Genomic DNA, 16,011 nt, shown 5'->3' with positions numbered 1-16,011 from the left:
TGGTGCTGCTGAGCTGGGCTGGGCTTCTGGCACAGAGGCAGCTCCTGGTAACCAAGAAGAGCTTTAAAAGCACATTTCTCTTGATGAGCAGCTCTTCTGCCATCCCAGCAGGGCTGGGGCACTGCCTGCAGCCACCCCGGGCACAGCACAGAGGCACAGAGAGCTTCAATCGGTCAGGGCTGGGAAGGTGCTGAGAAGTGCCTGGGGCAGAATCCCTGCCAGCCCCTTGGCACAGGAACCTCTGGCTGCAGGACAATGCAGCTGCAGCTCCTGGAGCCATCTCCTAAAGCTGGAACATCCCAATGCCTACAGACCCTGTGAGTACATTCTCTGATTGTCTCTTTTGCAGAGCAGCCAGGGGTGCCCAGGGCTGTCGTGCAGAGCAGGGTCCTGCAGCCCAGGGCGCTGTGCTGGGGCAGGGACTCTGCTGCCTGCCAGGGACAGCTCTCAGCCAGCCCTGGCAGCTGCTCCCAGGACTGGGGGACAAGATCTAGGTGGGAGGAGACAGCTGGTCAGGCTTGGAAGTGTTCTCCTTGTGTGGGGAGGATGCTGCATTGTTCAGGACTGCTCCCAGCATGGCATTTAACTGCATGACATTTCCAAGTAGGTTATACAGGGAGCACAGCAAGGCAGGGGCTGGCTAAAAGGGAAAATCCTGCTTTTTAAATGTACTGCTCTTGGTTTCCTGGATGGGAAAGTGCACATAGATATTAATCTCGCAGTTCAGGTTGAGAATTAAAAAAAAAAAATCTCACAAATCTGAATGAACCAGGCAGTGACAGAAATGAGCCCTTAGAGGCACCATCAGTATTGCTTTTCCAGCCTCCTCAGGGTTGCTCTGATGTTGCCATCAGAGCCTGCAGAGCCAGAGCTGCCCCTGGGCAGTGCAAGAGCTGGGAGGGCTCTGCAGGACAGAGCTGAGCCCCCAGGGCTGGGCTGGGCTCTGGCAGCACTGCAGGGAGCAGCCCTGGGCACAGGGAAGCAGCTGCTGGCAGGGACAGCTCCAGGCAGCAGAGCCCTGGGCAGGCAGTGGGGGGAAAGTGCCCCCAGGGTGTGCTGGGATATTTAAAGTCCTCTCCAAACCCAAGTATTCCATGATTACTCTTTTTACAGATCCCCATGCCAAGGCACAGCAAATGTCCAACAGCAGCTCCATCAGCCACTTCCTCCTGCTGGCATTGGCAGACACGCGGCAGCTGCAGCTCCTGCACTTCTGCCTCTTGCTGGGCATCTCCCTGGCTGCCCTCCTGGGCAATGGCCTCATCATCAGCGCCGTAGCCTGCGGCCACCACCTGCACACGCCCATGTTCTTCTTCCTGCTCCACCTGGCCCTCAGCGACCTGGGCTCCATCTGCACCACTGTCCCCAAAGCCATGCACAATTCCCTCTGGGACACCAGGAACATCTCCTACACAGGATGTGCTGCTCAGCTCTTTTTCTTCCTTTTCTTCATCTCAGCAGAGTTTTCCCTCCTGACCATCATGTGCTACGACCGCTACGTGTCCATCTGCAAACCCCTGCACTACGGGACCCTCCTGGGCAGCAGAGCTTGTGCCCACATGGCAGCCGCTGCCTGGGCCAGTGCCTTTCTCAATGCTCTCATGCACACAGCCAATACATTTTCCCTGCCCCTTTGCCATGGCAATGCCGTGGGCCAGTTCTTCTGTGAAATCCCACAGATCCTCAAGCTCTCCTGCTCAAAATCCTATTTCAGGGAATTTGGGCTCGTTGTTGCTAGTGCCTGTTTATCGTTTAGTTGTTTTGTGTTCATTGTTTTCTCCTATCTGCAGATCTTCAGGGCTGTGCTGAGGATCCCCTCTGAGCATGGACGGCACAAAGCCTTTTCCACCTGCCTCCCTCACCTGGCCGTGCTCTCCCTGTTCTTCAGCACTGCAGCAATTGCTCACCTGAAACCTTCCTCCATCTCCTCCCCATCCCTGGATCTGGCCGTGTCATTTTTGTACTCTGTGGTGCCTCCAGCCCTGAACCCCCTTATCTACAGCCTGAGGAACCAGGAACTCAAGGCTGAAGTGAGGAGACTGATGAATGGATGCTTTCGGAAACACTAAAATGCTGGTCAATTTCTTGACACATTGACAATTTGACAAATTTCAAAACACTTGAAATAAAAATGATCTTTATACTTCTTGTTGGTTTGGTTGTGGTGGTATTTTTTCCTTCATTTTAGGTATTAATATTTTCCACAAAATTGTCACTGTTTTTACCGATTCTCATTTTGTTTCTCTCCATCTGCCCTGTGACCACAGCTTGTGTCAACGAGGGGCTGCACTCTGAGTTGCTTTAAAGGAACTAAAGGAACTCCCAGCAGAGTTTTCTGCAGAAATGCCCTTATGTTGCCTTCTCTGGAGCGGCAGCAGCAATGTCTGTGTGCAAAGCTGGGGACAGATCAGTGCTGGCCCAGCAGCAGCAGCACTTGGTGTTGCCAGTGCTGCTGCCGTGGCCCTGCCCTGCTGCCCTGGTGGCCCTGGTGTTGCTGCACGGCCTGAGTGCTCTCAGGGCTGGGCACAGTCCTGGGGGTGGCAGTGCCGGGGCTGCAGCAGGGACAGGCCATGGGCACTGCTGGGGCAGCGCTGACGCCTCAGGCCAGGCTATGGGGGCTCCAGGTTCCCTGTAAGGCTCTCTCAAGAACATGCCCAGGCCAATGCTCAGCACAGAAAAGCCCCATGAGCAGCCCCAGCATGGCTGTGGGCAGGCTGAGGGCAAACAGCATGGCTGGGGCTCTGCAAGGGCCCTGGGGCAGACGGGAAGGAGCAGCAGATCAGGGGCTGATCCACCCCCAGTGAGCTGGACAGCCCAGGGCAGCGTCCCAGAGCGTCCTCATGGAGCTGCCAACAACATCCCCTCTCTGCAGCCCTGGCCTCTCCCCTAGCTCACACAGGTGCCTCATCCTTGCAGGCACAGACATGGCAGCAATGGCTCAGCAGCCCCTGTTTGCATTCTACACAGCAGGCAGGAGCACCCCCATGCTGTTGGTGTGGGGACATGAACCTGAGGGAGCACAAATGCCATCAGCCCCTGGGGCCAGCAAGGGCTGGGGGACACCAGGGAAACCACTCAGCTTTGTCCTGGCCTCTGCACTCAGCCAGAAAGTTTGTTCTCATCAGCTGGGAGTTTTCTGTCCCACTGCAGATGCTGTTGCTCAGAGGCAGGGCTGCCTGGCAGCCACCCCCAAACTGCCCTGAGCATTTCCTTGGCTTCACCTTTGCATTCTTTCTTCTTCCCTTGTCTAAAATTCTTCCTCTTGCCCATCCCTGTTCCCTCCTCTGCAAACAGCCCATCTCTGTTTGCCCTTTCCTCTCTGGCCCCACTCCCCATTGCAGTTCCTGACTTGGCACCATGGGAACGTCCCTTGGGGAGCAGGATCATCCTACAAGTGCTGCAGGAATTGTCTGCAGGCTCCTGCAGTGCCTCACGCTGCTCCCTTGCCAGAGGCACTCCAGGCCAGGGGGGCACATCTGGGCTGTTGCGTCTGGTTCTGGGGCTCCCTGTTCTGGGCAATGAGGAGGAGCTGCAGAGGCTCTGCAGGACTGACAGGATGGGCTTTGGGGCTGGCAGGAGAAGCTGAGGGACCTGGGCTGCTGGAGCTTCTGAAAAGGAGGTCCAGGGCTCATCCTGCAACTGCTCCAGGGGTGGTTCTGGAGAATCCCAAAATCAGCAATGGTGGAACAGGCCATGGAGATCATCAAGTCCATCCTGTGCTCTGACATTGCCTTGTGTCTCCTGAGCCTTCTTTTCTCCAGGATAAACAACCCCAGCTCCCTCAGCCACTCCTCACAGGACTTGTGTTCCAGACCCCTCCCCAGACTTGTTTCCCTTCTCTGGACAAACTCCAGCCCCTCCATGTCCTTCCTAAACTGTGGGCCCAGACCTGGACAGAGCATTCAAGGTGCTGCCCAACCAGTGCCAAGCACAGGGGAAGATTCACTGCCCTGGTCCTGTGTGGTGGTGTTCGCAGCGGTCCCAGGACGAGGGAAGAGATGAGAATCTTGACTCCAAATTTCAGAAGGCTGATTTATTATTTTATTATATATATTATAATAAAATAAAATTATATATTAAAACTAAACTAAAAGCAGAGGTCCAAGGATGAGGGAAGAAATGAGAATCTTGACTCCATATTTCAGAAGGCTGATTTATTATTTTATGATATATATTATAATAAAATAAAATTATATATTAAAACTAAACTAAAAGAATGGAAAAACTTCTGATTTCATCGGAAGTCTAGAAAGTAAAGGAATAGAATGTTATGAAAATCTTGTGACTGACCAGAGTCCAAACAAAACTGGACCTGTGATTGGTCATCAAGTAAGAACAACTTCACCTGCTGCGTAAACAATTATTCAAATCACATTCCAAAGCAGCAAAATGTGGAGAAGGTGAACCTTCTCAACTGCTCAGTAGAAAAGATCCTGGTGTGATGCTGGCCAAACAGTTCCTGATCAATAGGAGTGCCAGGGGCTGGATGAGGGAAATGGTGGGGAGGGGGTGGGGACAAAATCTTGATTGGCAGCTATGAAAGGTTTGCTCTTCTTATCTATTCAGACTACATTAGGAGTTGCTGGGGGTCAATATCAATTGAACATTGCTGATACCAAAATATAAAAAGGAAAAGAAAATATGAGAAAACAGTCCTCTCTGTTTTGGTTTTTTTTTGATATATCATATTCAACTCGAATACACTACTGCAATGTGTCTAATTTGTCACAGAAGAATTGAAAACTTCAGTTATACCCATGGGCTTTTCTTCTTCTGCTGTTCTGAAGAAATGTTTATGAGCCTTTTTCAGTGAATTCATGAAGTGAAGAGCTCAAGAAAGAACAGGCTTCTGGAATACTAAACCTCATCATCAACCTCCAAGTGGCTGAGGATCCATCCCCATGAGAGCAGCAATGAACAGAAATGGGCACAGCTTTTTGGTTGCCCCGGCTCTGGGATGGGCCCTGGGCCTGGAGCAGGAGCAGCTCTTGAGGGCCCCAAGGCCAGGGCTCTTGTGCTGCCCTGGGCAGATGGGATGGCAGCAGGGGCTGCAGAGCTCTCAGCACCTCAGCCCGAGGGCAGCAGGGCAGCCAGGGAGCCTCCTTTGGCCTTGGCCAAGCACCTTCCCCCATGGCTGGGGCTGAGTCCTGTGGCAGCTGCAGCTGCTGCTGTGCCCTTGCCAGGGGCTGAGGCCGTGGGGCAGTGCCCAGAGCAGCCTGGCCTGAGCAGAGCTGTGGGGCCAGAGCTGGCTGGGCTGGGCTGGGGAGAGGCTCTTGGTGCTGCCCAGAGCTCAGGGCAGCTGGCAGAGCTTGCAGGGAGCTGGGCTGGGCTCAGAGAGCCTGGCCCAGAAACCATCAGTGTCCATCTCAGCCTGGCTGAGCGTGCAGGGGAAGGACTCAGGCCAGACCTTGTGGGGTAGGGCCAGTGCCTGTGCAAGGCATTGCAAACAGGCAAGTGGCCCAGAGAGGAGGCTGCTCTTTGCCCTTGGTGGCATGGACAGAGCAGGGAGGGGGTCCAGAACATTTGTCAGCGCCAGCCTCTGTGCCCATGCATTGGCAGCCCTGGCTGCAGAGCCCAGCTTTGGCCTGGGCTGAGTTTGGCTGTGGCCCAGCTCCATCCTCCAGCAGGACTCAGGGCCTGTTCCCAGCCATGTCCAGCCCTGGCTAGCCTCTCTGCCAGCCCAGAGGCCGGCAGAGCCCGGGACAGGGCTGTCTGTGCAGCCCCACAGGTGCCAGGGGCTCTGCAGGAGCTGGCAGAGGCTGCCCAGCAGGGAGGCCATGGGGCACAGAGCCCCAAGGCTGCTGTGGGCACCACGGCACAGGGGCCGTTCCCAGCCGCAATGCTCCTGGCCTGGGCTGGGCCTGCATAGGGGCTGGGCCACCATGGCTGGGCCAGCACAGGGCCACAAAGGGGCCACGCAGCTGCTGCTGGGGCTGACAGCAAGGCCAGGCACACACAAGCAATTGCTGAGCATGGCCTGCGCAGGCCAGGCCTGACTGTGCCAAAGGCAGAGCTCAGCTGCCCTTGGGCGCTGCAGGAACAGTCCAGAGCCCAAAGAGCCTCCATGGCTGTGCTGGAGACCAAGGCTGCAGGAGGGAAATGCAGGGCTGCTGTGGGATGGGGAGGGCACTGAATTCCAGCACACACCTCAGCTCTCTGAAGATCCCGGCACCATGCTGGGCCCTGTTTCAGACTGGAGCAGTGCAGACTGGGGACATGTCAGATGCTGCTGGGACATCCCAGAGAGCTGAGGGAAGAGCTGTTATGGATCTTAAACTGTTCAAATGTTTAACTTGTGTTTGTTTGCAAGAAACCTTTCTGTGCCTCTGAGTGTCACCAGTCCCTGAGCCCAAAGGACACAAACCTGATGAGTTGTGGCTCCCACTGCAGGGGCACTTGAACCTTGGCTCTGCACAGGAGAGCTCTTCATCCCCTTTCTCTCTTTTCTCCTTCTGGGCATGGAGGGAGGTCCTGACTTCAGCCTGTGACTCATGTGTGCAAAGAGCAATTCTGGGTAGAATCGGGGCAGGAAGGTTTTGGGGGACTTTGGCATGTATGCTGGGCACAGAAGGTGTTTTCCTTTGCTCTGAGACTGTCTGCTGTGGAAAGTAGATTTAATATCCAGCAGAGGAATCACTTTTGCATTTGATTGAGCTGTGCCTTCCCTTGGCTTTGTTGGCTGACAATAAATGAACATCCCTCTGTGTCTTGGGAAGCTCCTTCTCCAAGGAAATAGGGTGGGAGTCGGAGCCAAGGAGCTGAAAGCTGCAGGTGCAGCCCAGGCTGGAGGGAGCTCAGATTTGCACAAGGCTGCTCTGAGTGCCAGGCCTTGGATGGGGGAAATGGTGGGCTGGGGATAGGGACAGAGCCTGATTGATTGTCAGTGATAAAGGGTCTTGATTTTCATATCTATTCAAACTGCATGAGGAGGTTCTTGGATTCAGTGTCAATTGGAGACTGCACATATCACTAAATTAACAGGAAACTAAACTAAACTTGACCTAAAAAAAATATTTTCTGGCTGTCTTTTCAAATATCATGTATTCACTTTGAATACACTACTGAGAGCTACTTAACTACAAAATTTTTTGTAACATTAATCAAAATATTCCCAGTTGCTTGGCTTGTTAAGGTGTTCTGAATGTTAATGAGCCCTGGGATACTGAATTCCTGCACTGAAGGGCTGAAGGCTGAACAAGCCTCTGGAGCAGGAAAATTCAGCAGCAGCCTCCAAGGTGCTAAGGATGTCAGCAGCCCCCACTGAGGCCATCCCTGCCCAGAGACCGTGGGGGAATGGGCAGACAAGGAGAGCATTCCTGGGGCTGGGGCAGCACAACTCAGAGGCTCCAGGGGCTCCAGCTGGGAAATGGAGTGTGGAATGTGGCTGGGAAAGCCCTGCCTGGGCTGTGCCAAGCAGGACAGACAAGCCCTGACTGCCATCCCCCAAACAACTGTCTCAAGGAGACATTTTAAAGGAATTACAGTTGTTTATGTACTCTGAGTTGGACGCACTGGAGAAATACCAACAAGAGATTCTCAGGAACTCAAAACAATAAAACAGCCTTTACAGGCAAACTGGAAAATCAAGAAAATTTTTGCAAAATGTTCAATACGACAAACAATCAACAGAAACACTTCTCAAAGCAATACCTTGGCCCATCCAATTCCACAAATTGTAATCCTGTTCTATTTTATGTCAATTAAAATTTACAAGAGAACGAAATTAGAAGAAGACACAGAAAGAGAGAAAGACAAAAAAGATACAGAGAAGCACACACAGAGCTACCAACTACTGGATTCCAATGATGTTAAAATAAATAGAAATTCCAAGAGGAGGTAGGGTCAAGACGTGTGCTTGCCTTGTGGTCAGCCTTCAATACCCCTTGGTCTCCCTGGGCCCTTCCCCCAGGTGGGACTTGGGCTCATTTGGTCCGTCAGGAGCTGGGCTGGGGCTGTAGAGGTGGCTGTGGAGCATTGCCTGTGCTGTGCCAGGGACTGGCAGCCACTGCTGGGCTGGGATAGAAGCTCTGGGGGGATTGGGGTCACAGGGCAGGGCAGGGCTGGACCTGCCCCTTCCTCCCCCAAACACAACATGTTTCAATCCAACAATCTTCTCCAGTCTGTCACAACAGGCAATGCTGGAGGTGAAATCCCATTCTGGCCATGGGCACCTGGCTAGAAGGGCAGCTCTTTTCCATGGGAAGGAAAGCACAGAGCCCCAGTGTTTGGAAGGCAGGTGAGAGACTCACTGGGCCAAGGCCAGCCAGATTTGTCAGTAATGGCAGATTTTGTCTGGGACCAGTCTTTGGATATAGGGAATTTTGGAGGTGGGAACCCAATCTCAGCCATGGGCATCTCGAGAAGCAGGACAGCTTTTTCCCATTGGAAGGAAAGCACAGAGCCTTGACAAGTGTTTTGGGGCCAGATGGGAGGTGACCCTTGTGAGACTATTGCCAGCCAGACTTGTCCTGGCAATATTCCTATGGGAACAATCCCTGAATATAAGGAAATTTGGAGGTGAAACTCCAATTCTGGCCAAGCATGCCTGGAGGAGAAGAACAGATCTTTTCCATAGGAAGGAAAGCATGGACCCCCATTGTTTCAATACCAGATGAGACCCTAAATATGTCAAGGTCAGTTGGACCAGTCATGTGGCTCCTGGGAGGCCAAACCAGACAGATCTGTTCTTTGTTCCCTTGGTTTTATGGTGCCGCATAGGACACAAGGACTTGTTGATTACAGGAAGATCTGCAGCTGGATCCAATGGACCCTTAGTTCATTGGAGTCCCACAATGTCACAATGGCCCCTAGGTTCCAGAAGACCTTGCAGTGTCACAATAGTCCCACTGATTCCATGTGCCCTTGCAGTGTCACAATGGTCTCCACGGTTCCACAGGTCCCACAATGTAATGTGACTCCTCTATTCCATGAGTCGTCACAATGGATCTTTGGATCCTGGGCGTTTGCAGTGTCACAATGGTCTCCTTTGGCTCCACAGTGCCACAATAGACCATTGATGACAAGAGGCCCCTCTGTATCACAATGGACCTTTGGTTCTGTGGGGACCTCCAGGGTCGCAATGGTCTTACTGGTTCCATGAGGTCCTGCAGTGTCACAATGCTTTGCTTATTCCATGGGGCCTCATAGTGTCACAAAGGTCTCCATGATCCCATGAGTCCACTCAGTGTCACAATGGCCCCTTGGTTCCATGGTGCCCCACAGTGTCACAATGGCCTCTTGGGTCCATAAGGCTGTGAAGTGTCTTAGTGGTCTCTCCATGATTCCATGAGGCCTTGCAAAGTCACAATGGATGTCTGGCTCCATGGGGTCTCACAATGTCACAATGGCCCCTTGGTTCCATGATACCTCAAAGTGTCACAATGGTCTCCACAGTTCCATGTGGTCCCGCAGTGTCACAGTGGACTCTTGGTTTGATGGGGCCTCACAGTGTCACAGTGATCCCTACATTCCATGAGGTCACACGGCATCAGTACAGTCCCCTTGGCTCCATGAGACCCAGCAATGTCACAGTGCTCTCCATCATTCCATGAGGCCCCACAGTGTCACAATGGTCCCTGGGTTCCATGGGCCCTGTGCTGCTGCATTCCCCCCTCCCCTTCTCAGGTCACCCTGCCAGCTGAGAAATGCTCCTTGGGGCTCGGCCTTGGCCAACAGCCCCTGGGCTCAGCTCCTCTGCAGCTCATCACAAACACTGTCTGCTCCAGGCACTGCTGCTGCCCAACCAGCTCCTGCTTTCTGTAGGAGCAGCCCTGGGAACTGTTTTTGTTCCCTCTGTGACACAAGATCCCTGTTCTCACCCTGCCAAAGAAAGCTGTTGGTGCCAAGTGTGGCCAGGATGAGCCATTGCTGGGACTGAAGCCCCTCTCATGGGGCCCTGCAAACAGCGCTCCAAAAGGAGCCCTTGGAGCTCTCCTGGGCCAGCGACTCCCTCTGAGTGGGGCCTCTCCCAGCAGGGAACTCTCCCGTTTGCTGCACTCGGGGATCCTGAACAACAACAGAGCCTGGGCTGATCCCTCCACTCCTCCAGGCTCAACCCTTCACCTGCTGGGGAGATGCCAAAGGATCCACAGGGAGCATTTCCTGCCCTTAGGGGAATTGCTCACAGGCGCCTTGCGCTGACTGTTTGTGTCTGTGTGCACACAGGAGTGCCTGTGCTGGGGAAATGTGGCAGAAATGCTGCTCTCTGAGGGGTTGGAGTGCCTTGGATAACTGAATCAGTCAGGCCTGTAAGTGAGGTTAAATCACAAGGTTGAAGCTAAGTTAAATGCTGCTAAGAGTTGTTTTGCTAAGTTAAGTTTAATTTCAGTTATTAGCTAAGTTAAATATTGTTGTGTTATTCCTCTTTTAAATTGCTAAATCAAAAGTTTTAAGTAAGGTTAAATACTGTTAAGCTCTGTTCTTTTGCTAAATTGTGAAGTTGAAAGTGTCAGTAAAGGTAAAGGTGTAGGTTAAGTCCTGTTAAATTTGAGCTCTGTTAGGCTTTAAGGCCGTATTCCTTTCATCCTTGCCCTCACTGTCCTTGTGTCACACACCGACAGGGAGCGTTCTCTGATGATTTCTGGATTGATTGCCTGGATTTGGTTTGGTTTTGTTGTTGCTTTGTTTCCTTGGTGTGCCTGAAGTGTCCAGTCAGGAGCAGAGTAGCTCTTGCTGAGGAACTCTGTGGTGCTGTGACTTAATATTAAATCTGATTTTTACTGATCCCTTGCCAGGGATTTTTTAAGTGCTCTCAGGCCCTCGCTTGTACCAGAGTGAAGGAGCTCTGGCCCAGGCTCTGGCCCTGGGGGACACGGGGACGCTGCTGGGGGGTCTCTGTCCCCCTGTGCCACCCCCAGGGCCCCAGCCCCCTGTCTCCGTGTCAGGCTCGGGAGTCGATCTCATGGAACATCCTCTGGGGGAAGCTGCAGGGCCGGGGGCGGGGGGACCCGGGGGGACAGGGGACCCTGCTGTGCACGAGCAGGGTTGGACTGCTCTGGGGGGAGCTGTGAGGGGGACTGGGACAGAGTGACCTCCCCAGTTACCTCACACAGCCCCTGTGATGTCACACAGCCAGCTGTAATGTCACACAGACCCTGTGATATCACACAGGCATCTCTGTGATGTCACACAGCCCCTGTGACATCACAGCACATGCTGGAATGTCATGAATCCCCCTTGTGATGTCACAGAGCCAATGCAGGCATATCACTCTGTGATGTCATACAGCTGCCTCCTGGGATGTCTCAGAAGACACTGTGATGTCACAAACTCACCCAGTGATGTCACTGCATGTTCTCTGATGTCACAGACTGTTCTGTGATGTTACTCAGACACCCAGTGATACCACAACCCACTCTCAGATGCCACAATGCCACCCTCCATGATAGCAGAGTCTGCTCTATGGTGTCACATGCTACCCTATCATGTCCACACCACCTCTGTGATGTCACAATCCCCTCAGTGATGTCACACAATCCTCTCTGTGATGTCATACTGCCACTCTGTAATGTCACAGCATACACTTTGACCTCACAGCCAGCTCTATGATGTCACACAGCCATGCCATGATGTCAGACTACTCTGTGATGTCACACAGTCCCCTCTATGATGGTGTAGCTGCTCAATGACCTCACACAACAAACTCTGTGATGTCATAACCCAATCTGTGACCTCACACAGCCCACTCTGTGCTGTCACACAGCCCCTTACTGACATCCCAGCTGCTCTGTGCCTCTATGACACAGCCCCAGAGGTGCTGCTGTGACACAGCCCACTCTGGGACATTCCACAGCCCCTGCCAGTGCTGAGCCCCTGTGAGCTCTGTCTGTGCCCTGCTGGTGTCCCTGAGGGGCCCTGGCAGTGCCCCAGCCCTGCTGGGCTGTGCACAGGAGCTGCTCCTGGCCAGAGCTGTCTCTCTGCAGCGCTGCCCTTGCCAGGAGCTGCCTCTGGGCCAGGAGCCCGGCCCAGCTCAGCAGCACAGACACAGCACAGGGATTTTAATGAGCCTCTGGGGCTTTGGTGCTCTTTGCATCAGACTCAGTCCCTGAGAGCGGGCTCAAAGCACTTCTCAAGAGCTCAAAATCAGATTCCAAGTCCAAAATTTCTGTAACTTTTAATGGGTCTCACTGACGAACAGGACTGAGAAAGTGCCCCTGGGTTCCAGGGAGAGCAGAACACTGGAGGCAGTGATGACAACTGGGAACAAGCAAGGCAAAGGTGTCTCTGGTGTTGCCTTCTGATACAAGGCAGGCGGCCTGGTTTCAGGAAACAGCACAGCGACCCTCTTCCCCAGGGTCGCTCGGGCCTAAGAAACACGCGGACACCAATATGGTGGAAGATCAAAGGCCTTTATTCTCTCTTCTCATGGGGTTTTATAGTCTAGGGGGCTTCTACGTCAGGTGGGGGTCTGTCTTTACCATCTATGGTTAGTAGGCAATGGAAAGTTACTTGGGCAAGTGGAAAGTTACTGAAAACTGGTTCAGGGGACTACATTCCTATGTTAATTTTCTTATCTAAGGGGGCAGGGGCCCTGTCTTCCCGTAACATCACGAGATCTTCTGAACGCCAGGCCCTATCTGCTACATCTCCCCCCCCTTTTTCACAAATGGATGAGGTAGTCATATACTGAAATGAGGTGTAAGGTTGTAGTTCCATAAGGAAAAGGGGGTTTGGTACATCTGAGTAAGTTTTCGCCAGTCAAGGTTAGGACTTGTGGCTGGCAGTGTTCCCTGGTTGGATTCGCTGCCCGATGAACAGGATGTTGGCCTGTTCCAGGCGGGTCTGAACGAATGAGACCAGCTTGTTCAGCAGGCAAGGTCCGAAGGTAACCGCCAGAAGCAGCAATGCCAATGGACCTATTAGGGTAGAAATCAGAGTGGTTAGCCATGGTGATTGATTGAACCAGGACTCGAACCAGCCCTGTTGGGCTTCCCTGTCCTTCTGCCTCTGAGCCAGTCTGTTTCTGAGTTCTGCCATGGAGTCTCTTACGACTCCTGTGTGGTCTGCATAGAAGCAGCACTCCTCTCTCAAGGCGGCACACAGGCCCCCTTGCTGCATGAACAGGAGGTCCAGACCTCGCCTGTTCTGCAAGACCACTTCCGAGAGAGAGGAGACTGACTTCTCCAGGAAGGAGATGGATTTCTCGATCCTTTGCAGGTCCTCGTCGATGGTCATTTGCAGCTGGGACAGTCCTTGGTGCTGTGTCGCTAGGGCTGAGACACCCATTGCCATTCCTGCCGCTCCTAAACCAAGCAACATCGCAATAGTTACACCTGTTATTATTTCTCTTTTGTGGAGTCGGCTGGGTTCCTCAAAAAGGTGATACACCTCTTCGTCTGAGTGGTACAGGACCCTAGGAACAATCAGAACTTGGACACAAAAGTCGTTAGAGTCATCAAATTTGGCAAGAGACACACAGGGACTCACTCCAGATCGCTGGCAAACCCACATCCCAGGTGCGGATGGGACTACCCACTTATTGTTTTTCCTGTTAGGCTTGACAAATTTGGTGCAGACGTTGCCTTTCCGCCTAGCTAGTGTTGCATTGCCAAAGCATCTGCCCTGGCCTGTGACCTGGCTCAGGGTGATTCCTTTGCGAGGGGTTTCCCATCTGCACTGGTGAGGGGCATCGGCTGTGGAGTAACTGAAGGGAGTGTTTAAAGCAATTCCTTCATAAAAGGGAGGTTTGACATCGTAGCAAAGCCAGCAGGATTCGGTTAGGTTAGGGTTGGATTCATTCAGGGATATAAAGGTAGCTTCTAACATATGAAGGATTGGGTCTGAGTCCGACCTGGCTGCGCGGTCTGTCTGAAAGACTTCCGCATGGCCGGTTGGGACTTTGCTAACTCTAGTGGGTAGGGTTTTAGGGTAGGTTGCGTTTTTCCCTTTCGGCACGCTTTTAATCACTTTGTTTGGTCCGACCGCTTGGGGCACCGACGGTTGGAGCCTGATAATTCACACATTTACTCTCTCTTTTGACCCTTGAAGGACAACTGTCCACGTTCGGCCTATGGCCCAACTGGGGTGATGTGGCTGCAAGACTGTCACGTTATAGCTAGTGCATTTCCGATATTTTGGGATTTTATGATGATTGCGATAAAAGTTTCCCTGGAGGAAAATGGGTTTTTCATCCGCTGGGTGCCCAGGTGAACTGTAAGAATTTGTCGGGCTCTTGTGGATCCCACCCAGGCCCCGACGGTCTGGCATCTGTAACAATGGTTTCGCAGCCCCAGTGCCCACAATATCCCCACCCTGGGTGATTGCAGTAGCTTTTTCCTGGGTTTGAAGCTGGGCACCAGTAGGATAGGTACATGTGTGTGGCGTGTGGGAAATTGGGGTCTACCTTTGGTTGTCCTGGAAACAGGTCGGTGATGCGGAGCACGAAGGATGGGGCGTTTGGTGTGGTGACTTCCCTGAGCACTTTGTCACTACTAAGGTGACGCATGACCCACCTGAAAGGCCGGTGGGGGTAGTGATCTGGGCTGGCTTGTCCTCTGGCAACAAGCCCCAACAGCAAAATCACACAGAAACACCGTTGATGCTTGGGTCTCACCCGTGCGGGTCTCTCGGGCGCTGCCAAGCGGCTTGGTGGTCTGTCACTTTCCTCTGGGATAGGCATGTACGCGTCACGAGGACGTCCTATGAGCATGTCCTGTAAACGGAAACTCACAATTCTCGTCAGTCTCATCCTGCTTATTATGAAGGTCGGGCTTAATTGACTTAAGTGGACACCACCTGACTTTGCCATCCTTTTTGACAGCTGCATACCCTCTCCCCGTGAGCATCAGCCTCCAGCCCCGTTCCCATTCGCCCAGCTCGTTTCTAATTACCACCTGCGGGCCCTCCTCTATCGCTCGGGTGGCCCAGTGCTTTTGAACGGGACTGTTTGTTTCCTCTCCCCTAGGGAACTGATTCAGTGCTAGCAAAGCAGTTGCCAGCATGCGCGCTTGATCTCCTGGGGGAATGGCATTGGCAAAGCCCTCTGCTTTTGCCAATACTTCTAGTTTGGTTTTCAGGGTCTGGTTTGCTCGCTCTACTATGGCCTGCCCGGTACTGTTATATGGGATACCTTGCACTAATGTGATGCCCCATTTTGAGGCGAATTCCTGTACTGGTTTGGAGGTGAAATTGGACCCGTTGTCCGTTTTGATCTGCTTGGGGATACCAAGCCAAGCCATGGCTGTCAGCCAGTGCTGAATTGTGGCCTTGGAATTTGTTTTGGGGTGCTGTGTGGCTATGATTGTTCCGCTATAAGTGTCCACTGTCACTGCAAGCCACGCTCGGGGCTTCAGCAGTTCACACCAGGTGAAGTCCGATTGCCAGATCTCTGAAGGCTTGAGACCTCTCGGGTTGACCCCACTGGTCCATAGGGGTGACTTCTGGCAATGAGGACAGGTGGCTACCACGTGCTTTGCGTCTGCAGTCGGGATCCCGCATCTCTTCGCCAGTGCTTTGGCTCCGATGTGGAGCGACTCGTGCAGCTGACGAGCTTCCTGCAACGTCCATACGCCTTTTGCTGCGGCGTCCGCTTTGTCGTTGCCGATCTGGAAGTAGCCTTTGACTGGTTCGTGGCTGTTGACGTGAATGACCGACACGGTGCCCTGTTGCGAGGAGAGTGCTTCTTCCAGCATTAGGGCTGCTGCTGATGTAGACACTCCTGGTCCTGCCATGGCTAGGCAAAGCTTTGCCACGAATATAGAGTCTGTTACTATATTAAGGTGTTCCTCTTGAAAGAGTCCGCATGCCAAGACGACTGCTGTCGCCTCCAGCTGTTGCACTGACAGTGTGGGGTCACACGCTTTGACGCAATGCCATTGCTCTCCTGCCTGCCACACTGCTGCTGCGGTTGAGGTCGTGGAGGAAGCGTCTGTGAAGACCGTCGGTCCTGGCTGCGGTCGGTCCATGACCTTTGGCGGTATGTCCATGTCAACAATGGTCAGCAGCTTAGTCCAGGGTGGTTTGGAGGAGTAGGAGATTTCTCCTCCGAAGCCGGTGAGAGCAAGGGCTAGGTAC

General features: G+C 53.0%; 1 protein-coding gene across 1 annotated transcript; it reads left to right on the top strand.

Annotated features, from left to right (window-relative positions):
- The first annotated feature begins 1,136 nt into the window (after window positions 1-1,136).
- Window positions 1,137-2,069, top strand: LOC141725602 (olfactory receptor 14J1-like). Its single transcript, XM_074529550.1, has one exon. It carries the CDS (start codon window positions 1,137-1,139, stop codon window positions 2,067-2,069), a length of 933 nt encoding a protein of 310 aa, XP_074385651.1.
- The last annotated feature ends 13,942 nt before the right edge of the window (window positions 2,070-16,011 follow it).

Source organism: Zonotrichia albicollis, chromosome 30 (assembly GCF_047830755.1).
Source record: "Zonotrichia albicollis isolate bZonAlb1 chromosome 30, bZonAlb1.hap1, whole genome shotgun sequence".
Lineage (NCBI taxonomy): Eukaryota > Metazoa > Chordata > Aves > Passeriformes > Passerellidae > Zonotrichia > Zonotrichia albicollis.
Note: the sequence above shows the minus strand (reverse complement) of the source record. Positions and strands in the feature narration are given on the sequence as shown.